Source organism: Podarcis erhardii, assembly GCF_964252035.2.
Source record: "Podarcis erhardii genome assembly, chromosome: 2".
Classification (NCBI taxonomy): domain Eukaryota; kingdom Metazoa; phylum Chordata; class Lepidosauria; order Squamata; family Lacertidae; genus Podarcis; species Podarcis erhardii.
The window spans coordinates 112140115-112165235 of NC_138498.1; the positions used below are offsets into that span (position 1 = coordinate 112140115).

The following is a 25121-nucleotide window of genomic DNA, read 5'->3' on the forward strand; positions in this document are numbered from 1 at the left end:
AGGAAATATATACACCCTCCCTTTCCCGCAGGTACACAATTCCAAAAGAACCAGGTTGCTTTTTATACCCATTTTATTGACAGTGGTAAAAAAACAAAACACAAAAGAGTTATTTACAAGTTTAAGGCAACGTCGCCATGTAACAGGCTGCGCTTTGCTCTCAACGCCGCCTCTTGGCTGTGCTGGGCAAGGCTGGGGTTGCTAGCGCTGCAGCCGCCCTCTTCCTCCTCGTCCTGGTCGGGGGAGTGGCAACGGAGGGGGCGCTCATCCCGTTCAGCCGGTGGGCGTCCACATCCAGCTTCTGCTGCAATATACCTGTCAGGATGAACTCTGCGTTGGCAATGGGGAGCTTGGCGTCCTGAGCTGCTTTGCAGCGGGGCAGGTCTTCGGGACAGGAAATCACAACGCACTTGTCCTTAAGCAAATAAATAAAAAAGGTTGAGAGTCAAGTCTTGCTCTCAGATAACGAAGGAACATTTTATCATATGTGGTGGGAATGTAAGAAAATAAAAAACTTTTGGGAAATGATATATGATGAGTTGAAAAAGATGTTGAAATATACATTAAAAAAAACAAAAAAACCAGAAGCATTTCTACATGGTATTATAGGTCAGGATATTAATAGGCAAGTTGTTAAATTGTTTTTATATGCAACAACAGCGGCAAGAGTATTGTTAGCCCAGAAATGGAAGCAAGAAGAATCTCCGACGAAAGAACAATGGCAGACGAAAATAATGGACTATGCAGAATTGGACAGTGACAGGATGGATTTGAAACTTGCGGGAACAGAGATTTACAGAAGACTGGAAGAAGTATACAAACTATTTGAAGAGCAATTGTAATCAACAAAATACGTTAGTAGGACTACAAGAAGTTTTGTAGGGGGAAATATATGAAGTGCTACAAAGTAGATAAAGAATAGAGATATTTAGTTATGAGTTTTAAATGTAACAGGGAAAATAAGAAATGTATAATAAGAGATTAGATTGGAAAATTTTCAGACTGGACTGACAGAAGTCAAAATATTGAATAAGATGTAAAAATATCTTTAATTACTGTTGAAAATGATATGTTAAAAAAAAAGACTAACAAAAATTTATATAAAAAAGAGAGAGTCAAGTCTCGCTCTCAGGTATTCCTTTTGCCTCAGCATTTCTGCCTACACCCCACAGGATGCCATTTAACACGCATGGTTCACCTTGTAGGCTCGGGGCATTCTGGGTAAGAACTTCCCGCCACCACACTGCACAATGTTCCTCATGTCCTCCAGCTCCAGGTTGACGTTAGGCGTCACGTGGATCTCGTAGCCCTGGAAGGGAAAGAGACAGGTCTGTGGTGTGTCAAAGGGGCACGGGAATCCAAATCTTAGCGAGGAATAGTTGAACCAGAATTGGATTGTGCCTGCGACTCAATATGAAAGCTTACACCATAGAAATCATATATAATGAATTGAAAAAGTTGTTTTAAATAACATTTGTAAAAATAAAACCCCAGAAGCTTTTCTTTTGGGAATTATAGGGACAGAACTACCTAAATTGTATAGAACTTTATTCACATTTGTAAAAATAAAACAACCCCAGAAGCTTTTCTTTTGGGAATTATAGGGACAGAACTACCTAAATTGTATAGAAATTTATTCATGTATGCTACTACAGCAGCAAGAATGTTACTTGCCCCAAAATTGGAAAGAAGCAGAAGTCCCAGAAAAGGAAGAATGGGTACAAAAACTCATGGAATATGCAGAGATGGTGAAACTGACTGGAAGAATAAGAAATCAAGATAACAAACTTTTTATAAAAGAATGGAAATGGTTTATTGAATATTGACAGAATTGCAAACAGATAAAAACATTGGCAGGATTAATGTAATAACTTGCAGTTTTATAAGAGTATATATCTACAGTAGATAAGGGAATGAGTAAGTTAAATGAATTTGGATATGCAGAAGATAGGAAAAAATGAATTTAAGGAACCGCAGAACAAGGGGGAAGGAAGTCAAATTTTGAAATGTCAAACTGATTGTAAAACTAATGAAATGTATAAATTTGAAAATATAAAGAAAAAAGAAAGAAAGCTGACACCATAATGAAATGTGTTAGTCTTTAAAAGGATTAGCAAAGCTCTAGGTTGTTTCTCCTGCAACAGACGGATACAGCTGCTCCTCTGAAAGTTGAAAGACATTTTCTGAGCCTTTGTGCTACATCTTGCCTCCCACGGTTACCTCAAGGGTGGTTTAGCATTACATCTCCTCATCCTAATACTATAACACTCCTCTGTGGGGAGGAAATTCCACCACTCAGGGCCTGCTGCACAGAATGCCCTCTCCCAAAACTTTTCAAGGGAAGTGGAACTACTAAAGGGGACCCTTCTGCCGATCTTGCCCCCCAAACCTCCCAAGGAACTGTAGGGAAGCAGTGTCACGGTGCCAACTCGCTGTGGCCTTACAGCCCGCAAGAAGTGGGCGGGCTATCATTTTCCTCTTATTTTTTTGTATATACAGTGGTACCTCGGGTTAAGAACTTAATTCGTGCTGGAGGTCCATTCTTAACCTGAAACTGTTCTTAACCTGAGGTACGACTTTAGCTAATGGGGCCTCCTGCTGCCACCGCGCCGCTGCCGTGCAATTGCTGTTCTCATCCTGAATCAAAGTTCTTAACCCGAGGTACTACTTCCAAGTTAGCAGAGTCTGTAACCTGAAGCGTCTATAACCTGAAGCATCTGTAACCCGAGGTACCACTGTAATTTTCAGTAAAATTTTCTGTTTTACACTTTAAAGTACTCATTTTTACATCCTTAAGATATCAATGACTTGCCCTCTTCTCCTTCCATGGTTCATTTTACATATCATAAATCCCCACATATTTTGCAGAAACTATACCATTCAGTATTTCCGTTATAACATCCATCATAACTTACTTACACTGTTGAATTTATCTTAATGCTGCCAGCATTTTCAGTTGTATAGTGGCACCTCTGGATGCGAACGGGATCCGTTCCGGAGCCCCGTTCGCATCCTGAAGCAAACGCAACCCCCGTCTGTGCGTGCCACGATTTGCCGCTTCTGCGCATGCGCGTGACATCATTTTGAGTGTCTGCGCGAGTGGCGAAACCCAGAAGTAACGCGTTCTGTTACTTCCAGGTTGCTGTGGAGCGCAACACAAAAATGCTCAAACTGAAGCAACTTCAACCCGAGATATGACTGTACACAGTTATTTCCCATATAGTCAAAAAAGTTTTCCAATCTTCTCTAAACGTATGTTCTTCTTCTTCTCTCATTCTATATGTTAAGTCTGCAAGCCGCACATATTCTGTCAGCTTAAGTTGCCACTCTTCTTTGGTTGGGACCTTAAACTTACAGGTTATCAGTTTCTTCCCTGATGGGGTTCCTGCTGCGCATCTCAGAGAAAAATTCAAACCCCATTCCAACAGCTCCGGGGGTTGGGGAAAATCCTTTGCCCACTTTGCTGTGCATACCTGGGCTAGGTAGTTCTGTGGGCGTGGCCCAAGGCAAAGGCTGCTAACTGTGACCTCACCTGGAGCACACCTCCCTCTTGCCGGGCCTTCTGCAGCGACGCGGAGAGCTTGAACCGGAAGTATTCCTCCTTCTCAGGGTCAGAAACGAGGAAGCTGTTTGGGGCCAGGAAGAAGGAGTTCTGCCGGCTCTGCGAGGAGAGGAAACGTGGGAAGGAGGTTGCAGAATAGGCAGGGGAAACTGCTGAAGGACCACCCCCTTCCCCTTAAAGGAGGCCGCCGCACACTGCCAACTGCTTGAAAGGTATAAGGCTCTATCATGATACCACCTTCTCGTTGCTTCACCAAAACAAGGAGAGCTCTGCTGGATCAAGCCAATGGCCCTTCTAAACGGTCTCGGCCCTGGATACCTGAAGGAGCACCTCCACCCCCATCGTTCAGCCTGATATATAAAAACGTAATAAAACATTAAACACGTCCCTATACAGGGCTGCCTTCAGATGTCTTCTAAAAGTCAGGTAGCTGTTTATCTCCTTGACATCTGAAGGGAGGGCGTTCCACAGGGAGGGCGCCACCACCGAGAAGGCTCTCTGCCTGGTTCCCTGCAACTTCACTTCTAGCAGTGAGGAAACTGCCAGAAGGCCCTCAGTGTCTGGGCTGAACGACAGGGATGGAGACACTCCTTCAGATCACTGCTATGGAGTCTGATCAGTCATCAAAGGCAGCAATACACAGTATTCTCTCCCAGACTACTCCCTGGAGAATGAAATGTCACTGCCCGCCCCCCCCCGCCCCCCCGGAGTGCAGGAGTGGTACATTCCTGCTGTAGAACAGAAGTAGCCAGTGGCTATGGATATGCTTGGCCTACAGCTTCCATCATCTCTGACCGCTGGGGCTGATGGGAGTTGGAGTCCACTGGTACTGGAAAGGCTAACCCTGCCCCAGAGAATTCTGGGAGGGAGGCAAGTGAAGCAGCTCACCTTCTCCAGCCAGTTGAGGGTCACGATGGGGATGCCCCGCGCCATCGCACACAGGAACTTGACCGTACGCCGGATGCGGTCCGTCACCAGGTGGGTGCAGTCGAAGACGGACTTTGCCAAGGAGCCGCCCAGCTCCGTCACAATGTGCTCCCCTTCTTCACCCGTCCCCGCCATGAACAGCACCTGGGAGGGGCAGCAAGGGAAGGAATGGGAAGTCACTGGGGCTGGAGGGAGGGGGGGAAATATAACCCCAACCCTCAGAATGCAACCACCGGCAAGCCATTCAAATCCACACTTCTCAAACCCTATAGAACAGCCCTTTTTCAACCCTGAGTCCCCCAAATACTGCCGGACTACAGTGACTACAGTGAGGGACGATGGGAGTTGTAGTCCCACAACATCTTGGGGAAAGGCTACTGCAAAACTTGGGCCACGACCTATGAATTCCGTTTGTGTGTCTTTGCTCAACACAAATACGTGAACATTGTGAAATTAAAAGCGCTGAACTCTGGGCTAGATTGTGCCCACACGTTTATTGTGCTGCATGCAAGAAAACTGCTCTCACAGTAACAATGCAAAACTTCATATCGCATTTTGCATGTTTCTGTACAAATACGAAATGGTCTGGACATTTCAAAGTCTTGATGTACTGTCTGTGTTATCTCTGCAAATGTCATCTTGGATTAAAACCAACTAGTCATTATCAGAGGTAATGCCTTTGAGCTCAGTACTGTTGGCTTGTCTATAAACTGTGCAATGGGTCTTCATTACTGTTTGACTGTAACAAAAACCATTCCTGTTCCTTATCTTTTTTAAAATATTTCTATGAAAGTAGTTAAGAACTTACTGGTTTTACTAAATATTGATAGCTTTCCCCTGTTTACATTCCAGTTGAGTTCAGAAGGTGGATGCTTGGATTAAAAAGTCATATGTGAAAAAAATAAAATTTAAAAAATATGCACAAGCTACTGCTTCCATGCTGAGGGTGCCAGACGCTAAGATCCCGGAGCTCACCCTCTCAAGGTGTTCTCCCTCCAATCCCTTCCTCCACCCAAAATGTGTGTGCAGTACCTTTGGGACAGGACTGCCCAAGACCCCCGAGTCCTGGGTTCGCCTCCAGGGCTGGCTTCTTGTTCCCGCTGGCTTGCTCTCTGTGCTCTGCTTCCGGGACCTCCTTCCCGAGGATGGAGTGGACTGCGTTGACTCCTGTGGAGAAGGGGGGCAAGCAAAAAAATGAGGAGAGGGTCACACCGAGGCGGAAAAGTTCGCAGTCTTAGCCAATCCTTTGGCTCGCAAGCCCCTCCCCACCACCGGACATCCCACCTCCTGGTTGTCAAGGCCCAACTCTCCCTGCCTACAGGTTACCAAGGACTATCACACCGGAGCCAGGAGGATTCACACAGGAGGCAAGGCTAAGCCGGGTTTACTGCAGCCCGGCATGAGAGCTCAGCAAAGGAGCATTTTCCCTACAGGAAAGGTGCAGGAAGGGTTCTGAAATCCACCCACCACTTGTGCATCTGGCTTCGTTTTCAGAACAGGCTGCCCAACAGGATTCTGAAAAGGCCAAATCCAATTTAACCAGTCATCTTTAAGACCAGGCATGAGACTGCCTCATCCAATAGTGTCACAAATGACCTTCTTCCTCCTGCTGCTCCCTTACCCACCTGCCCAGGTTTGGCTTCTTTCCCAGAATCCTTTGGGCTGGGCACACTCACTGAAGAGCAGCTCGACCGCCTGCTGGCCGCTCGAGTCCTTGGACGCGGGGCCTCCTGTTCTTCTGCAGTCTCGACCGCTGTCCCCTGTTTCCCTCGCCTTGTCTGCTTCCTGGGGCCAGGGCTGTCTATGGCTGTTGGTGCCCCTTCCTGAAGCCTGCTGGCGGCCCCCGTTTTCCTCTGTGAGCCCCTGGCTCGGCCTTGACGCGGGGTGGCTGCCGGTTCCCTGTTCTTGGTCTTCTTGCCGGGGCTCGGTCCTTCTTCTTCCGAATGCTCCAGCTCCTCTTCCGGCTCTCCCATAAGTCGGGTCGGCTTCCTCCGCCGCCGCAGCCCCTGGCGCCTGACGACAGGGGCCGCCGGTTCCCTGGACTCGCCCACATCAGGAGATCCCACACGGCCACGGGTCGGTCGCCCTGGAACGGGAGCTGGGGAAACAGTACTGCTGGCAGACCGCAGACTACGCCTTCGCGAGACAACAACAGAGGCCGCCGGCTCCTGTTGCACCTGTAATATGAAGGGCGATTAAGACCTACAGGAGCTATGCGGAGAAATTCAGGGAGGGAGGAATGAAGGGCTGTAGCAGCGAAGTCCAAGCCCACCTGCTCAGAATTCCTTGCTTCTCCTGCCGGAGCTGAGCTCCTGCCTTCCGACTCCACGTCAACAGGAGCTAGGGAAGAAGCAGAGCGAAAAGCCTTAAGCCGAATGGCACAACTTCCTGTTAGGATTCTTGCTCCGTGTTTGCAGTCATGAGATTGTTATCTACCACATGATGGTGTATGTTTTCATTCCACAGAGTGACGGAGACAGGATGTTTGGGTATTACTGTGTTCCGGAAAGTGGAACAATTGTTCTTTGTTCTTTCTCTCTCTGCTGTCTGATGAGAAAGAGTAAGGAGCTAAAGCAGAATGCTCCGAGTGTATTATATGTAAATAAAGTAGATTAGCCAAAATGCTGAGCTACGGAGTTCTGTTACGCAAACTGCAAATACTCTGCAAGATCCCTAAGTGTGCTGACGCCTCTTGGTATCAGTCGCTGTGAAGATCGGGCTGGAGAAAGCTTTTGAAGCTCCCGAGCGACTGACCAGGAGGGAGAGAGCATGCCAGTCGGGCACATGTCTCTACCAGGGTCCTACACAAGAGTAGGACGATCCTAACACTTCCACTCCAGCCACCAGGAGGCAGCACCGACCAGAGGAACCACCACTCCTTTCCTGGAAGGAGATCTCTGGTTCCAAAACATGAACCCCACTAAACCCCGGCTCGACCCTCCCAGAGGATTCACATAGAGTTGAGCCTCCCAGGCTCGTCAGCTATTCCTAATTTGCAGGAACGCAAATGGAAACCCACCATGATTTGGCCTCTGTCACCGCCAGTTTCCCTGCTAAGCCCCACTGGGCCTGCTCTTTGGAGACTGGGCCAGCTCCCACATGACAGACCCTTAAGAAATCCTCCAAGGAACAACCCCATGAATGGTTGATGCCCAAGAGGAAATGGATGGAGTCAGAGAGAAGGCCGGGCAGCCTTGCACAGCGCTCTTTCCCTGCAATAGCCACATGCTACTGCACCCCTTCCCTGACATCCACCCAACTCTCATATATACAACAAACCCCTCTTTACTGGGACTTTTGATGTATATTTTTAAGGACCAACCCAATTCTGGAGATTGTATGTATTTACCCTGGTTTGGGCGTTGTTGTTTTTGATTGTCAAAGCCTGCCCTGGGACCTAAGGGCTTTTGCTGCTGGTGGTTATTTAATATACACAGAGAGGGAAAGACACACAATTCACATGCAAGGAAGCAGTTCCAAGAGGAAACACTGTATTTCTTGCTCCGTAAGACGCACCTATTTTCTAGAGGTGGAATGCAAGAAAAAAAATACACTTTAAAGGGAGCGCTGAGCAGAGCCTGTATGGATCCCAGGTTCTGCTCAGCTCTCCCTTTCACCAGTCGCGAGGAGCGTTTGTGCGGCGCTTGCAGGCTTTTCCCCAAGGAGGGAGAAGGGCAGCCCATCATTGACGGGCTGCCCTTATCCCTCCTCGGGGGAAAGCCCCCAAGAGCCGCACACACGCTCCACGTGGCTTTTTAAAGGGAGCGCTGCTCTTGGGGGCTTTTCCAGGAGGTGGGTGAAGGGACTGAGGGGCTAAGCCAGAAGCTATGGTATCTAGAGAGCAGGGGGCGGTCTGCTGTCATGGAAAGCCAGGCAACAATGAGCAGTGTCTCAACACACTTGCAATAGCCATATCTGCAATTGGAGCTGTTACTCTCAGGGTTCGGGGTTCGAGCCCCACGTTGGGCAAAAGATTCCCACACTGCAGGGGGCTGGACTAGAGGACCCTCGTGGTCCCTTCCAACACGACAATTCTATGATTTTATTATTAGACCTTTTTTGGATGACCAAACACTCCCCAGCCATCCCTACCGCTCACCTGCCTCGCTCTGTGCCTCTAACTTCACATCAGTGCTTCCACCTTCGAGGGCTGTCACACCCTCCTGTTTTGTGCTCCCAGAGACCTCGTTGGCCAAAGTCGAGGGTTGACTGCTGTCAACAGAGGGCATCTGCCCTGCATGGATCAGCTGGGCTTCCTCTTCCTTCTTGAGCTCCTGGGCAGCAGCGCCTCCCACTGGCTGCGATGCAGGCTGAGAATGGGGCAGTTGTGGAGTGCTGGTCCCTAGGAGGCTGGCCGCCTGTTGCCCCCTAGAGGCCGACCCTGAAACTACCATCTGCGTCGCCTGCTCGGACGAACGCGGCAAGATTAGTTCTGTATCTTCCTCCTCTTTGCCAAGAAAGTCCTGAGTGGGGTCTTCCAAGAGCCGCCCGGGGTCCTGGCAGAATGGCTGAGTGGCTTCCATCGTGTAAGCATCCGAGTCGTCATCATTCAGAAAGGAGCTGCTCTCTATGCAGAAAGAAAGAAGAGAGGCGATCCCAACACAGTGTTCATTCTCCCCTGACTCTAATCTAGTTATCTCTCGCTTGGACTACCGGAATGCGCTCTACGTGGGGCTACCTTTGAAGGTGACCCGGAAACTACAACTAATCCAGAATGCAGCAGTTAGACTACTGACTGGGAGCGGCCGCCAAGACCACATAACACCAGTCCTGAAAGACCTACACTGGTTCCCAGTACATTTCTGAGCACAATTCAAAGTGTTGGTGCTAACCTTTAAAGCCCAAAACAGCCTTGGTCCAGTATACCTGAGGGAGCGTCTCCACCCCCATCGTTCTGCCCCAAAACTGAGGTCCAGTGCCGAGGGCCTTCTGGCGGTTCCCTCGCTGCAAGAAGCCATGTTACAGGGAACCAGGCAGAGGGCCTTCTCGGTAGTGGCACCCGCCCTGTGGAACGCCCTCCCGTCAGATGTCAAAGAGAAAAACAACTGCCATACTTTTAGAAGACACCTGAAGGCAGCCCTGTTTAGGGAATCTTTTAATGTTTAATAGACTATTGTATTTTAATATTCTGTTGAAAGTCACCCAGAGTGGCTGGGGAAACCCAGCCAGATGGGCGGGGTATAAATAAATAAATAATTTATTATTATTATTATTATTATTATTATTATTATTATTATTATTGGATGGGGGATCTTTGGCCTGCAAAATGTTACTGGACTACAACTTCCAACAGCTTCAACCGCTGGCCATGCTTGTTGGGATTGATGGGAGATGTAGTTTGGCCACATCTAATTCTCAGCCCTTAAATCCTCTCATCACGGCCTTATAGAAATAAATCGGAGGTGCTTTTTAAAGCGGCCCTTTGACTAGAGTGATGACAGGGTGGGGTGGGAAAATCGACCAAGAGTCTTGCAGCAACTGAAAAGACCCAACAAATGGATAAAGAAGATAATGAACTATGCGGAAATGTCAAGGCCGACTGGGAAGATCAGGCACCAAGAATATGTAGATAAATTCAACAAAGAAAAGCATAACTTTATAGAATATATTAAAGAACACTGTAAACACTTAAAAACGTTAGCAGGATTGGTATAGCACTTGTAATTTAAAACAACAAAGGATAAAATTGAAGGGCTTTCATTAAGATAAATATAATTAGATGCAGAAAAAAGGGAAGATAAATTTTGGAAGCCATGGGAGGGGTGGGGGGAAGCCCGGGGGTTCAGGGAACCCCATAAATGTATTGATATGGACTATGGTTTAATGCAAACAATTGTGTGTGAGAAAGAAAGAAAGAAAGAAAGAAAGAAAGAAAGAAAGAAAGAAAGAAAGAAAGAAAGACCCAACAAATTTTATTACGATCTTTTACGGGCTAATTCCCAGTTCATCTGTGCAAATCTCTTTACATGCATTTATACAAATATATTTTCCTGGTGGTAAGAAAACTGGGCCTTGTAAGTGAAGCCAGAAGGAAATGAAATGAATATATATATAGTTATGCAGATAGGGACAATTCAAAGAGAGCTGATGAAGAGGAGAAGCTGACAAGAGTTTATGCCATGAGATTTTCAGCAAGAACTACTGCTCCCTCACACGCCGCCCCTTCTCGCTGCCCCTCAGGCCTGCCCCTCAGGCCTGAAACCACTTTGCTGCCCCTCAGGCCTTTGCTGCCCCTCAGGCCTGAAACCACCCCTCCAAAGTTTGGATTCCTTATACCCATCAGTCCCAGCCAGCAGAGCCAATCAGGGCAGGCCCAGACATTCGGTACTGAACCCCATTGGACCAAATGGTGGGTCATGTAGCCTATAAGGATTGAGGCAAGTGGCGCAGTCTGGAAGAGTCCATCTGGACAACTGTGGGGAAGAGGCTGCCTTGTGGACATGGGTCAAGATGGACTCACCTTTCGCAGCCCGGAGTCTGCATGGCCCAGAGGGGGACTGAAAGACAAATGCCGCTGCAGCCGCCTCTTCGAGAGCACAATTGGCACCTGGGTGGAAGGTGGAAAACACAGGAAAGGTGTTCAACATTTTGAGAGGATCCATTATATATATATATATATATATATATATATATATATATATATATACACACACACACACACACACACACACACACACACACACCCCGTATTTTTCGCTCTATAACACGCACCTGACCATAACACGCACGTAGTTTTTAGAGGAGGAAAACAAGAAAAAAATATTCTAAACGAAACAGTGCATATATTTTTGTGGTTCATGCTGTGGCCACAGACATGTGATCTGACGGTGAGTTTGGGGTAGCCCAATGCAAAAATCCTGAGGATCCATGTGGATCCATGCTTTGTAACCACGTTTTTGCGCCATTGCGGCCCCATGAAACAGTGGGTGCGTGTGTTTTTTGGTGCAGGCTGTAGCCATGGATATGCTATGTGATCTGATGGTGAATTTGGGGTGACCTAGTGCAAAAATCCTGAGGATCCATGTGGATCCGTGCTTTGTAACCACGTTTTAAGTGGGGAGGGAAGGAAAGGAACTCAAGGGGCAAGGAGCACGCGTGGGGGGTGTGGAGAAGGATGCTGCTGATAATGCAGGAGAGGCTCCTCTCCGGCTTTGCTCCTTTAGAACAAGCAGGCTCTGCGTCTCTCCCTCCTCCCCGGCAAGGAAACCATGATAGTAACCACTCTGAGACAAATCAAGAAAAATTGCGACCAACACTCTCCCCCAACAAGCGCAGTGAGGTCAAAACACACACACACGCAGAAAGGGAACTGGCCCTAAAGTCGCAGGGCGCTGGGGGAGTGAACGGGAAGCAAGAGAAGGAGAAGGAGCCCTCACACAGAGAGAGACACACAGAGTGTCAATTCTAAAGTCGGAGGGATAGCGCAGGGAGAGTGAACGGGAAGCAGGAGGAGGAGAAGGAGCCCTCTCTCACACACAGACACACAGAGTGTCAATTCTAAAGTCGGAGGGAGAGCGCAGGGGCGCAGGGAGAGCGAAGGGGAAGCAGGAGGAGGAGAACGATAGCTCAAGGACACACACACACAGCCCCTACAGTGGCTAATCCAAAATCGGACAGCAAAAAACTGCAGGCAGGGACAGAGAGTACGGGGTTGTTTTAAAGCAGCCAACCCCGCTCTGCTTCTCTCCCTCCTCCCGGCTAGGCTGGCTGAAAAGCTTCACTGCTACTTAGCAGATCAGTGGGGAAGAGAGAGGAACATAGAGGACGGGGTTGTTTTAAAGCAGCCAAGCCCGCTCTGCTTCTCCCTCCTCCCCAGCTCGGCTCGCTGACAGGAGCCGCTTACACCTGCTTTGCTGTTTCAAAGCAAGCCACGGACTGCTCACAACTGCAGCAGATTCCCCCGCCATCTGTAGGCATTCGCTCCATAACACGCACAGACATTTCCCCTTACTTTCTAGGAGGAAAAATCTGCGTGTTATGGAGCGAAATTTACGGTATATATATATATATATGTGGCCGAGCTGTAAAAGGGTAAAAGAGTATTGGGAAATAATTTATAATGAACTGAAAAAAAATGTTTAAAAGCACTTTTACAAAAAAACAACAACCAGAGTCCTTTTTGTTGGGGGTAATTCAGAGAGAAATTCTCAGGTGTCAAAAAAGGTTATTTATATATGCCACTACGGTGGCCTGTGTTTTGTTAGTCCAAAAATGGGAAACGAGCGAGGTCCCAGCTAAAGAAGAATGGCAACTTAAGCTGATGGAATATGCGCAGCTTGCAGACTTATACGTTTAGAGAAGATTAGAAAATGTTTATTGAATATATGAGGGGAAATTGTGTACACTTTAAAACGTTGGCAGCACTAAGATAAATTAAATTCAACAGCGTAAATAAGTTTTGATGGAAGCTATAATGGTTTAGTTATATAAAATATGCAGGGATTTATGTAATGCAAAATGAACCATGGAAAGAGAAGAAGGGGTGTCACTGATATTTTAAGGTTGTTTAAATGAATATTCTAAATTGTAAAACAGAAAATATAGTAAGAATTAGAGAGAGGGAGAGGGCCCCCCTTCTTTAAATCTTCAAACCTCCCCCACCACGAGTCCCCCCCTTTTTAGGCTCTGCACTCCTCCTCTCCCAACACAACAGCAATACCTCCCCCCCCCCAATCTTCATCCAAAAATTGACACAATTAAATCTAATGTGACATAGGGAACCTGCTTTGTAGTGAATCGGATCATTGGTTTCCCTAGCTCAGTGCTGCCAGCACTGGCTGGCAGTGGCTCTCAGGCATCTCAGTCTCTTCCAGCCCCCCCCCCCCCCGGATGGAAACTGGGGCAAGTGTCCTGCCACTGAGTTTCAGGCCTTCCCTATGTAACACAAACCAACGCAATGAAACGAAGATAAAAATATCTTAAGAGAAAATGCTTGACTAAATAACAAGGCTTTAACTTGGGACTACTGAGTGCCGGGTGTACCTTCCTCTGGCGGGTGGGGGGTAGGGCATCCATACTGCAGTGCTTAGAAACGACAGTGTTGGTGCTTGTAAGCCAAGGCCCAAATAGCAGCCACACGCGGTCTCACATGCTTTCCTCAGAGAAGCCAGATTTCTCAACCACTCCCCCTGTGACAGCTGCCACGGGCTTCCCTCAGGATCCTGCAAAACCCCTTACCTGCTGTGGAGGGATCTCTCGCCTTTGCAGCCATGGGAGAGGAGGTCTCGACAGGCAGGAAACACTGAGTGTCCTGGAAAGCCAGGTCGGGCTCCTCTGCGGGATGAGAGGGGAAGGGGAGAAGAAGGAACCTGGTATTTTTATTGTTAACAAATTATTATTATTATTATTATTATTATTATTATTATTATTATTATTAAAGAGTTGCAGCTGCCAAGCCCCTTTCCCTTGGCTCCAAGCAGGCATGGGGAACTTTTGGCCCACCACAGCTTGTTCAACAACCCTCAGCAGCCGAGGGTAAAATGGCCAACGGCCAGGGATGCAGGAAGCTGTAGTTTGGAAACACCTGGAAGGCCAAAGGTTCCCCAAGCCTGGCTCAGAGCTGCTGAGGGGAAAGCAAGGATTTGAGGAAAAAGATACTGCCTGAATGATCTTGGTACCTATGGACACCTCTCTGGGCCCATAAGGCAGGACAGAAGTAGTCTAAATAAAATGCTCTGGTACCTTGGTACTCAAACAACTTGGAACCCGAATACTGCAAACCCGGAAGTAAGTGTTCTGGTTTGCGAACTATTTCCGGAAGTCAAATGTGCTCCGTTTTGAGTGTTACGCTTCTGATTTGAGTGTTAGGCTGAGGTCTGTCTGTTTTTGCTTATTTATTTTGCGTTTTTGTGGCTCTTTTTTACTTTGACTTTTGTGACTGTGTGGAACCCAGTTCAGCTACTGATTGATTGATTGTGTGACTGCAGTACATTGATTATTCCTTTCATTTTATGGATCAATGGTCTCGTTAGATAGTAAAATTCATGTTAAATTGCTGTTTTAAGGGTTGTTTTTAAAAGCCTGGAATGGATTGAAAAGTGTGCCTTGGTTTTGGAACGTTTTGGTTTTGGAACGGATTAAGTTTGAGAACCAAGGTACCATTGTAAAATGAATCTAAAGGGCACCTGACTTGTGGAAGGCCCTGCTCAGGACAACTCCACAAGCGCAAACCTGGGACCGCATCTCAGGTGTATTCCAAGTCGAACGAGAGACCCAGTTTTTCGTCTCGCTTTACTTCATACCCACCATCAGTGTTGCTGTCGTCTCCTGGCTGGGGCTCCTCTCCTTCTGTATCTGTATCTTCATCCTCTTTGCAAGGTTCACGGCCGACGCTTGCTTCCACCGTGGAGCCAGTCGACTTCTTCCCATTCGGACAGGATTTCACGGGGACCAGCTGCTTCCTGGGCAACGGTTCAGCCTCTCCCTCCACGTCCGTGTCGCTGTCTTCAGCCACAGATTCCTTGTGGGATGGAGATGTCGCTTCCGCATCTGTGTCGGCGTCCTCCCCTTCAACAGTTCTGGAGATCTCCTGAGGACCAGAAACATCTGGTTTCTCAAGAGGGATACATCCTCCACTGAGCCCGGTGGCTGCGTGGTCCTTGTTTGAGCCCACATCTGGATTTCCAGCATCCTCCTCCTCTTCCACATCTGTATCACTGTCAACAGAGAGACCAGCCAAGTGTTGACTCTCAGGTTTCCCCAAGAGCTCCTTCCCACCTAAACCGCTGGACTGTCCACTGGCAGCTTCACAACCCCTCTGGGGTTCAGCATCAGGCTCCTTTCTCTCCCCTACAGCATCAGGACCATCCCTTACACCGTTGCCCGGGTGACTGTTGCCCGGCAGCGCAGCCTCCTCAATGGAGATCTCTCCCCCGTTTGTCCCGACAGGCTTGCAGCTTGATGGACGGAGGCTGTGAGCAACGTCTGAATTCTCCAGCGCCAAGTCGGCCATTTCCACATCTGTATCGCCACCGCTGTCCCCCGCAGCCTCGTGGGTCTTCGGAATCCCAGCTGGATCCTCCACGTCGAGGGACGGGTCTTCCACATCTGTGTCGCTGTCCTCCTCGAAAGCAGGCTTTTGGGTCCTCCTTCCATGCACATCTGGGTTAGCTCCTGCCTCTTCCCCATCTCTGTCACCGCTCCCTTTCTCATTGGGCTGGCAGCAGCCCCCAGGATGCGCGACACCTTTGGCCCCTTTGCAGACAACCCCCTCCTTTACGGGACACGGATGAAGGCCTCCGGGAGATGCAGCAATTGGATTCTCCAGTCCTTCCTCTGCATCGGTGTCGCTGTCTCCATTTTCAACCGGTCGGTGTGCCTGCAAGCCTGCAACCCCAGGGCTCTCTGCTTGTTCCACATCTGTGGCACTGTCCACCGTTTGGTGGCTCTTCCGACAGCCGGCGTCTGGAGTCCCCACCGTCGGCTCCTCCTCATCGGTGTCGCTGCCCACCTCTACGTCCCAGCCCCCTTCCCTCAGGCCCCCAGACTTTGGCGTTTCAGGGGTGCTGCCCACTCTCAGCTCATCCTCCACGCCTGTATCGCTGTCCTGGTGGGAATTGACGAGGTTCGGCTTTGATGGGGGTGCCGAGTCTCCTGACTTCACTCCTGTAATTCTTGGCTGGACAGGATGCCCCTCTTGGCTTGGGGTACCATCCTGGCTCTCAAGAAACAAGCGCAGGGATGGACAAGGCGGTTCACTGCCAGAGGGTTCCTCGTTCTCTTCATCACTGCAGGGTACGAATAACAAGCAGGGGAGTGGTTTAAAGCTCACAGCAAGTCGTCAGATTCCCTCTACTGTAGAACCTGGGGCTCTGACCCATTTAGAGATATCTTAGTCCAGGGGTCAGCAAACGTTTTCAGCAGGGGGCCGGGTCCACTGTCCCTCAGACCTTGTGGGGGGCCAGACTATTGGGGGGGGGATGAACGAATTCCTTTGCCCCACAAATAACCCAGAGATGCATTTTAAATACAGTGGTGCCCCGCAAGATGAACGCCTCGCAAGACGGAAAACCCGCTAGACGAAAGGGTTTTCCGTTTTGGAGGCGCTTCGCAAAACGAATTTCCCTATGGGCTTGCGTCGCAAGACGAAAATGTCTTGTGAGTTCCTGAGGGGGTTTTTTCCCTCCCCCCCTTTTTCTAAGCCGCTAAGCCGCTTATCAGCTGATCCGCTAAGCCGCTAAGCCGCTAATAGCGCTAAGCCGCTAAGCCGTCAATGGGCTTGCTTCGCAAGACGAAAAAACCGCTAAATGAAGAGACTCGCGGAACGGATTAATTTCGTCTTGCGAGGCACCACTGTAAAAGGACACATTCTACTCATGTAAAAACATGCTCATTCTACTCATGTAAAAACACGCTGATTCCCGGACCGTCCATGGCCGGATTGAGAAGGCGATTGGGCTGGATGGGGCCCCCGGGCCTTAGGTTGCCTACCCATGTCTTAGTCAATGAATCTAACAGATTTATGTGGTGGATAAAGCTTTTGGTGGGAGCGGCCGCCGAGACCGTATAACACCGATCCTGAAAGACCTGCATTGGCTCCCAGTACATTTCCGAGCACAATTCAAAGTGTTGGTGCTAACCCATTTCGGTACTTCCGGGTTTGGTGCAGTCCGTAACCCGAAAATGCACAACCCGCAGCGTTCGCAAGCCGAGGTATGACTGTATGTAACTGGAATGTGCTTTAGCACTGTCAGGGGTTCAGGGAGAGAGGCGCAGATGAGGGAGGAGACAGAGAGTGAGGGGGAAGGATTCCAGAGTGACGAGGAAGAGGATGACAATGACCCAAGATTGTCCATGAGTCCGTCCAGTGAATCGGAGGACTCCCAAAAGGGAGCCCCTCTGGTCAAGCCAAGGGGAGCTAGAGGGGGAAGCAGTCAGGAGCAGGGAAACGAAGGGGGAACCCCCAGTGGGAGTTGGAGATCGGGACCGGCTGCTCCGCTGGAACGGAGTGAGGGGGGAGGAGTGACCAGTGTGTCAGAAGGAGCAGAACAGGAAGCAGAGAGGGGAAGGAGATCAGGGCAAAACGTCCTGCCGGAAGGGGAGGAAAGTAGTATCGAGGGCAGTGTAACTGTTGAAGGGAAGGTCAGGAGCAACGTACGCGCGCCAAGTTCAAAATGGGAGGCGCGCGGAAATGAACAGAGTCCTGGGGAGGAGCCTGGTCCCAAAGCCCGAAGGAGGGGGGAGGAGGCGGCAGAGGATTCAGCCTCTGGAGAGTCCCGAAGGGAGAGAACACAGGGGGGCAGAAAGACCCTGCGGAAAAGGAAAGAGAGAAAGAGGTGGACCAGTACAAGCCTCTTAAACTGGTGTAGAGGGGGGACCGACTCAGAGGGGACTTCAGCGGTCTAAGGGTAACAGACGTAGAGTCACGGAGCTCGGATGTGAAGCTAATAATGTTCTTCAATAAAAGCTTTTGTACATAAGCTGGAGTGGACTTTGGTCTCTTGCGAGCTGGGACCACGGGTGACTCTGACAAGCACTAATTAAAAAATTAACACCACCCTCTGTTGACGCCTCCAAAGGCCTGCTAATTGAAGATATACCATCACTGGACATGGAGGCTCCATTTCTACCGATTGTCGCTATGAACCACAGTACAGTCCACGGGTATGTTTAATCCTTCCCACAATGCTTACGCACCCTATTTCTTCCACAGGGACTGCCATATACCAGGCCTGCTTCCCTTGAGAAAAGGCAGCTAGAAAAAGGCATTACCTTTCAGGCACGACAGTAGCAGAGGGAGAGAAGAACACAGAGGAACCCAAAGCGGAGCATCTTCCAGCACCATCTTTGATAAAGGAATCTGACCCTAGTGGGGAAGACAGGAAATTTAAAGAATCAGGAACAGCAGGGATGGGGAACTCCAGATTAAATAAACCTAAACAAATTGTTTGCAATCAATACAACATATATACAGTGGTACCTCGGGTTAAGTACTTAATTCGTTCTGGAGGTCCGTTCTTAACCTGAAACTGTTCTTAACCTGAAGTACCACTTTAGCTAACGGGGCCTCCTGCTGCCGCTGCACCACCGGAGCACGATTTCTGTTCTCATCCTGAAGCAAAGTTCTTAACCCGAGGTGCAATTTCTGGGTTAGCGGAGTCTGTAACCTGAAGCGTATGTAACCCGAGGTACCACTGTATATACAGTGGTACCTCTGGTTGCAGACATGATCCATTCCGGGGTACCGTTCACAACCCAAAAAGTCCGTAACCAGAGCGTCGCTTCTGCGCATGTGTGAAAGAGCACTTCTGCGCATGCGAGAACCGCACAGAACGCTTCGGCGCGTGTGCGCATGGCGAAACCCAGAAGTAAACATTTATGGGTTTGCCGCGTTCTTAACCCGAAAAAACACAACACGAAGCATTCGCAAGAAGAGGTATGACTGTATGCATACATATGTATGTGTGTGTGTGTGTGTGTGTGTATACAAGTTATACATTTCACTAATTTTCCAGTCACTTTGACATTTCAAAGCTTGACTTCCTTCCCCCCTCTTTCTGTGGTTCCTTAATTTTATTTTTAATATCTTCTCCGTATCCAAATTAACTTAATCTGCTCATTTATTCTTCTTCTTTAAATATATATACTCCTACGAAACTGCAAGTTAATTGTTTATATTTGGACAACTTTCCTGCTGTATTTTATCAGAAGGAGGAAAAAAAATCATTTCCTTAATAACAATTTAAAGAATTTATTTAACTAAAGCAGTAACATTATAGCATATGTATCCATGTTTGTTAACTGATGTGGTTAAACAAAAACAAAAAAAGACTTGAGTTTTAGCACACATGAAAAACTTTAAACAAATACAGTGGTACCTCAGGTTAAGAACTTAATTCATTCTGAAGGTCCGTTCTTAACCTGAAACTGTTCTTAACCTGAGGTACCACTTTAGCTAACGGGGCCTCCTGCTGCCGCTGCTGCACGATTTCTGTTCTCATCCTGAAGCAAAGTTCTTAACCCGAGGTGCAATTTCTGGGTTAACGGAGTCTGTAACATGAAGCATATGTAACCTGATGCGTACGTAACCCGAGGTACCACTGTACTTATTTCCCGATGAATAGCCTTCGGACTATAATGTAACTATAATGTAACTATAATGTAATGTAACTAAATACAGAAAACTATATTTAGAAAGATTTTTCCTTCAAAAGCATTTTATTTTAAAAGTCTGATTTAATTTTTTAAAAAATCTGATTTTTTACTTTTATTTTAAAAAAAAATCATTGATTTTTATCCACCCTGCCAGGTGGGCAGTATGGCAGATTCCCACCCCCACCACTTTCCCAACACCCACTTACCATCACTTGCTGGGAGATGTCGGCTCCTGCCTGCCCCATTCACTAATTCCTCCCCATCTTCCTCTTTGTCGGAATCTTGCACCAGGACTCCTCCAAAGCCCATCCGCTTTCCTGGTGCAGGTGTCTCCTCAATGGCCAAAGCACCGACATCCACAATCTTCTGCGTGGGTGGCACCTCCACAGACTCATCGAGCGATTCATCGGCGCCATCCGGGACCAGCACAAAGTACTGGCAACCCACGTCCCCAAAGAGCAGAGCGTCTCCATCCTCAAGGCTGTATCGGACATGTGGGATCAACACCATGCGCTGCCGGCGTGTGCGGTTCAGGCTTCCCAGGTCATACAACAGGTGGGGTCCCTTGTGGGAAGGAACCTCGATCACAGCGTGAGTTTTGGAAACCGAAGCAGCGGGCAAGCAGACCTGACAGCTTTCCAGACGGCCAATGACGTTCTCCCCAGGGTAGATCCAGAAATCTAGAAGAATTAATTGATTAATCAATGGAAAATATTTACATCCTGCCCTCCATCCAAAGAACTCAGGGCAGGGAGTAAAGGTAAAGGGACCCCTGACCATTAGGTCCAGACGTGGATGACTCTGGGGTTGCGGCGCTCATCTCTCTTTACTGGCCAAGGGAGCCGACGTACAGCTTCCGGGTCATGTGGCCAGCATGACGAAGCCGCTTCTGGCGAACCAGAGCAGCGCACGGAAACACCGTTTACCTTCCCGCCGGAGCAGTACCTATTTATCTACTTGCACTTTGACGTGCTTTCGAACTGCTAGGTGGGCAGGAGCAGGGACTGAGCAATGGGAGCTCACCCCGTCGTGGGGATTCAAACCACCGACCTTCTGATTGGCAAGTCCTAGGCTCTGTGGTTTAACCCACAGCGCCACCTGCGTCCCTGGCAGGGAGTAATACTACCCTAGGCCAATAAAATAAAAATACATATAAACTCCGGTGTTATCAAAGATAGCTCATCTGGGCATAATTTCCAGAAGCTATGTTTTCGTCACCAGACACCAAAATGGTATCAGCACCGATCCCAACCAGATTTTCAAAGGGTGTGTAGTTTCGGATGACCTAGTCACACAACCTCCACACTGAAGCTCCATATGAAAACCAGGAAGCAGCCCTTAGGTAGTAGGAATCCCGAGACGGAAACAAGTTCTCTGAAATATTAACACACCCTCCCTTATTCTCTTCCGTACAAGGAAAGCCTTGCCTTTTATGAGTAGTATATATTCTCCATAAGTACTTCCAATAAGTTGCACACTCATCCTAGTGAATCGCAAAAGTGCTTATATAATTATGCTTGAAGTCAGCCCTCAACCAACTTCCAAGTCCGTCCTTTGATATGATCAGCGCTAGACACTGCATGGAAGGAACCACAGATCTCCACAATCCAGGAGATCCACTTTGCCCACTCCATTCCTGTTTTCCACCAAACTCTGTTATTTAGGCAGTTCTTTTTATTTGATTGGTGTTAGTTCTTAATATAGTTTTTAGCTCCCTCTTGGTTTGTTTCAATTTCTTACAGCTGCTGTTCTGTGCATTTACCTCAATATTTTGATTATATGCTTAAGCAGGTTATGTTGGACTATGCCGAAATGGCAAAACTGACTGGAAAGCTTGGGAATCAGGAATATCAAAACTTTAATAAGGAATGGGGGGGATATAATTTATATTGGAGACCCCTGTAAGCAGTTGAAAACATTAGCAGGATTGCTACAACACTTGTAATGTAATGAGAACTACGGACATAAAGGAGATAAAAAACATGATTATTGAAAAAAAAATGCAGTAGAAAAGGCTTAACAACAGAAACTCATGGAGAGGAAGGTGGGAAGTCCAGAGATTCGGAGGAATCTTCTAATTGTGGATGTGTTGTGATATTATTGTAATTTTTAAAATTTGGAAAAGCAAATAAAAAATATTTTCAAAAAAGTGCTTAAGCAGGTTAAGGCACCCTGACCACTTTTCTGAGCAAAAAGGCAGGCTAAAACTCCACCAACAAACCCACAAGTCCCTGACTTTCAAACCTCCACCTGTGTTCATCCATCTGTTCAGAGGTAAGCCTATTTATATGAACCATTAATCAGGTATAACCACACCTGATTTGTTTACATAACCCAGGGTAAATCAGACCATGATCAATGGGATTTAGCAACTCTGGCACACCCTAAAAATCACAGCCTCTCTGGTGGATGAAGGAAGGTGTAGAAATTTCTATAAAGAAACGCAAAAAGAGACAAGTGAGCAAAGCCATCAACAAAGGGTTAACCCATTCAGAAACTGATGCAGCTGGGATTCAGACAGCAGGTTACTGCCAGGTTAATCAAACTCAGGTTTACAACCTTAAGCATTTGACCCTTATGTATTGCGAACTGCTATTACTCGCTTTTTAGTCAAGGTGAGCTGTGAAAGTAGTTTACAATGACAAATCCACAGGAAGGCAACATCAGATGAGGGATGAGCGTGGAGCAGTGTGTTTTAGCCCCAGGAAATTGGTGGCAAAGCTCAGGTTAGAGGCTACTGCCTCTGGGAGGAGCAGAAGAAGAATTCATAGGTAGGTTGGGATGGGCAGATGGCAAAGATGCCAACCTATGGAAGCAGCCCCTCTGTTGTTCAAACTGGCCTTCCTCGCTAAGCCCCACTGCCAAGGAGTAACTTTATATTATTCACGAACCAACTTTAAAATCAACCCACACTAACAGTAATCAGCAAAACCCCTTTTCTCCTGGCAGGATACAAGAAGACAAGGGCTGGTTTTATCCCAGGATACAAGAAGACAAGGGCTGGTTTTAATTTGCATTCCTTCTCTTTCTCTCTTCACACAGATCTTAAGATAGAAATGGCTCCTCGTACAGATCAGAGATGCAGAACCCTTCATACCCAGCCTTGGGAATACAGCAATCTATCCAATCAAACGCAGCAGAAAAGGCTTGATCGCTTCTTAGTAAAATTGCAACCGGAGGTCAGGATTAAGAGGCACCGTCCTTACCTTTCTCGGGGCCATACTTGCCGCTCAGGAGGCGCAAGCGCCCCACGGGCTTGGGGGGCTTCCCGGAGTCGCCAGCCCCATCGGAGGAATCGTCAGGATCCCCTTCTTCATCCCAGACCAAACGCTGCGTTAGATCCATTCTGCAAGAGACAAAAGGAGCCATAACCTCGCATCGTGGCAGAGACACACACAGAGACACACACGCCCCCTTCCCCAGATCTCACTTGCACTGATCCTGACCCTGCAGAAACCCCCCTCCCGACCCATTTCCTGGCGCCCCCTGCCCTCGATTTTCCACCCTGCCCGCAAACCCATTTCCCCAACTTTTTTTTTTTTTTGCACATTTCTATCCGCCCCCCCCCCAAATAAACCGCACTGCAAGCAGCTTCAAGGGAACCAACCCCTAAAACAGAACGCGGGACAAAAGTCTCTGCAAGCGGCAGCCCCAGGAGTTGGAGCTCCAGCGCTCACTTCTCTGCATGAGGGTCCCGCCTCTCTCGGAAGCGACTGCTTTCCATTGGTCAGCCGCGCCGCCACTTCAAAGCTCTCCTCCTCTCCATTGGTCTGTTCACCAGGGGGAGGGAGAACGGAGAGGGTTAAACGGTTCCCCGCCTGCCCGGGAGGCAAGAAGAGAATGACCACAGAGAGGAGAAACGCCGGGCTAGAGGGCCACACAGGCACGACAACCATAGAGTTACAAAGATTTCAGCTTCCGGTTACACTGCGGGAGCCGTGTGTGTGTGTGCGCGCGCACCCGCGCCCGGATACGGAAGTGAATGTTGCACATTCAAAAATAAAGGATAAATGTTATGTTTTATCACTTCCTGGTAGGCTAAAATCTGCCCTTTTCCCCTTATAGGGTATCCAAAAGCCCGTATAGAATCCTTGCATAGGTTCCCTATTGGTAGGAGAAAATAACAGAAGCCAACCACAGAATATTGAGAAGCAAAGCAGCTAGTAAGCCTGATCTTTATTGATCTGTTGCAACAGGGTCTCAACCCCCTGCCCCACGCAGGAGGGAGGAGGAACCCAGAACAATAGCGCGCAAGGCCTTATATAGACATTTTAAATTCCCTGCCCTGGAGCTCAAGACCACCCTTCCATACATCACATATACATCACAGAAGGGGTGTAATCCAAGACCACCCCCCACAAACATCACAGAAAAGGTGGCCTACAACAGAAATTTGAATGTTATTGTTTTTGCTGTCTGCCAGGTTATCTGATAATGCCTTATCGGATTGCCTTTCCTGGTAGTCTATCACCAGGTGTGATATACATATACAATACAGTGGTACCTCAGGTCACAGAAGCTTCAGGTTGCAGACTCCACTAACCCAGAAATAGTACCTCAGGTTAAGAACTTTCCTTCAGGATAAGAACAGAAATTGTGCGGCGGCGGCGCAGTGGCAGCAGGAGGCCCCATTAGCTAAAGTGGTACTTCAGGTTAAGAACGGACCTGTGTAACGAATTAAGTTTGTAACTTGAGGTACCACTGTACCTGAAAGTTGAGTACACTGAGCCTGTATCAACAGAATTCACCAGTAGGTCTGTTCACAGCAGAAAAAGATCCAGACTCTGAAACTAAGGTACTAGCAGTTTCCAACGATTCTCAAGCCCCAAAGGATGAGGCCACAGAGGCCAAGGTAATTTTTGTGCCAGCAGTGGACTTTGGACAGCGGCACAGTTTTGAAACCACAGGAGAAAATGGGAGTCTGAAGAAAAGGAGTGTCGTGGAGAGGTAGAGAAAGAAGGTTTGCAGGTAAAGAGTTTTGTTTCTGGGCGGGGATATTTATTTATTTATTTATTAGTTAGCATGCAGCTTGCTAAAACAGTACAGAGTTCAATAAGCTGTCACCGATAATGAAGTAAAAGCCTCTCTTGTGGAATGTTTTAACAGAACTTTAAAAGCAAAAACGTCGAAAACACAGAGGAAGCCGAAGTGAAGGATTCTCCAGCACCAGCTTTGATAGAAGAATCAGATCCTAGTAGGAAATGTAGACAAAATAGACAAATGTGCTCTGGGGCATCAGGAGAACACCCAGAACACGGGGTGGGGGTGGGGGTAGGGGAGCAGTACATATAGCGCTATATCAAAATCCACAAAGGACAGAGGCACACACACAGAGAGATCTCAGATCCCTTCTGCAGATCTCAGCGGCACTGATCCTGACCCTGCATTGCACCAGGTTCCAGAAACACACACCCCCAACCCATTTTCTTTTCTTTTTTAAAATATATTTATTTGCTTTTACAGAAAAAGAGAAATATCACAACCACAAAAATAAAGAAAAACGAAAACAATCACAAATACACACATACATCAAAAAGAA

General features: G+C 47.9%; 1 protein-coding gene across 2 annotated transcripts; it reads right to left on the minus strand.

Moving 5' to 3' along the window:
- Window positions 1-55: 55 nt before the first annotated feature.
- Window positions 56-23462, minus strand: MDC1 (mediator of DNA damage checkpoint 1). 2 transcript variants are annotated; one of them, XM_081852317.1, is made up of 15 exons: window positions 23260-23462; window positions 22789-22928; window positions 19789-20262; window positions 18200-18293; window positions 14735-16215; window positions 13667-13762; window positions 10950-11036; window positions 8589-9056; window positions 6762-6829; window positions 6115-6666; window positions 5522-5656; window positions 4451-4633; window positions 3533-3661; window positions 1199-1309; window positions 56-415 (listed from the first exon to the last, which is right to left on the minus strand). In XM_081852317.1, exons 1-15 carry the CDS (start codon window positions 23304-23306, stop codon window positions 161-163), a joined length of 4320 nt encoding a protein of 1439 aa, XP_081708443.1. In that variant the 5' UTR covers window positions 23307-23462; the 3' UTR covers window positions 56-160. The 2 variants fall into 2 exon arrangements, with proteins under 2 accessions (XP_081708443.1, XP_081708444.1); XM_081852318.1 differs by having other exon boundaries at window positions 23190-23461.
- Window positions 23463-25121: the final 1659 nt, after the last annotated feature.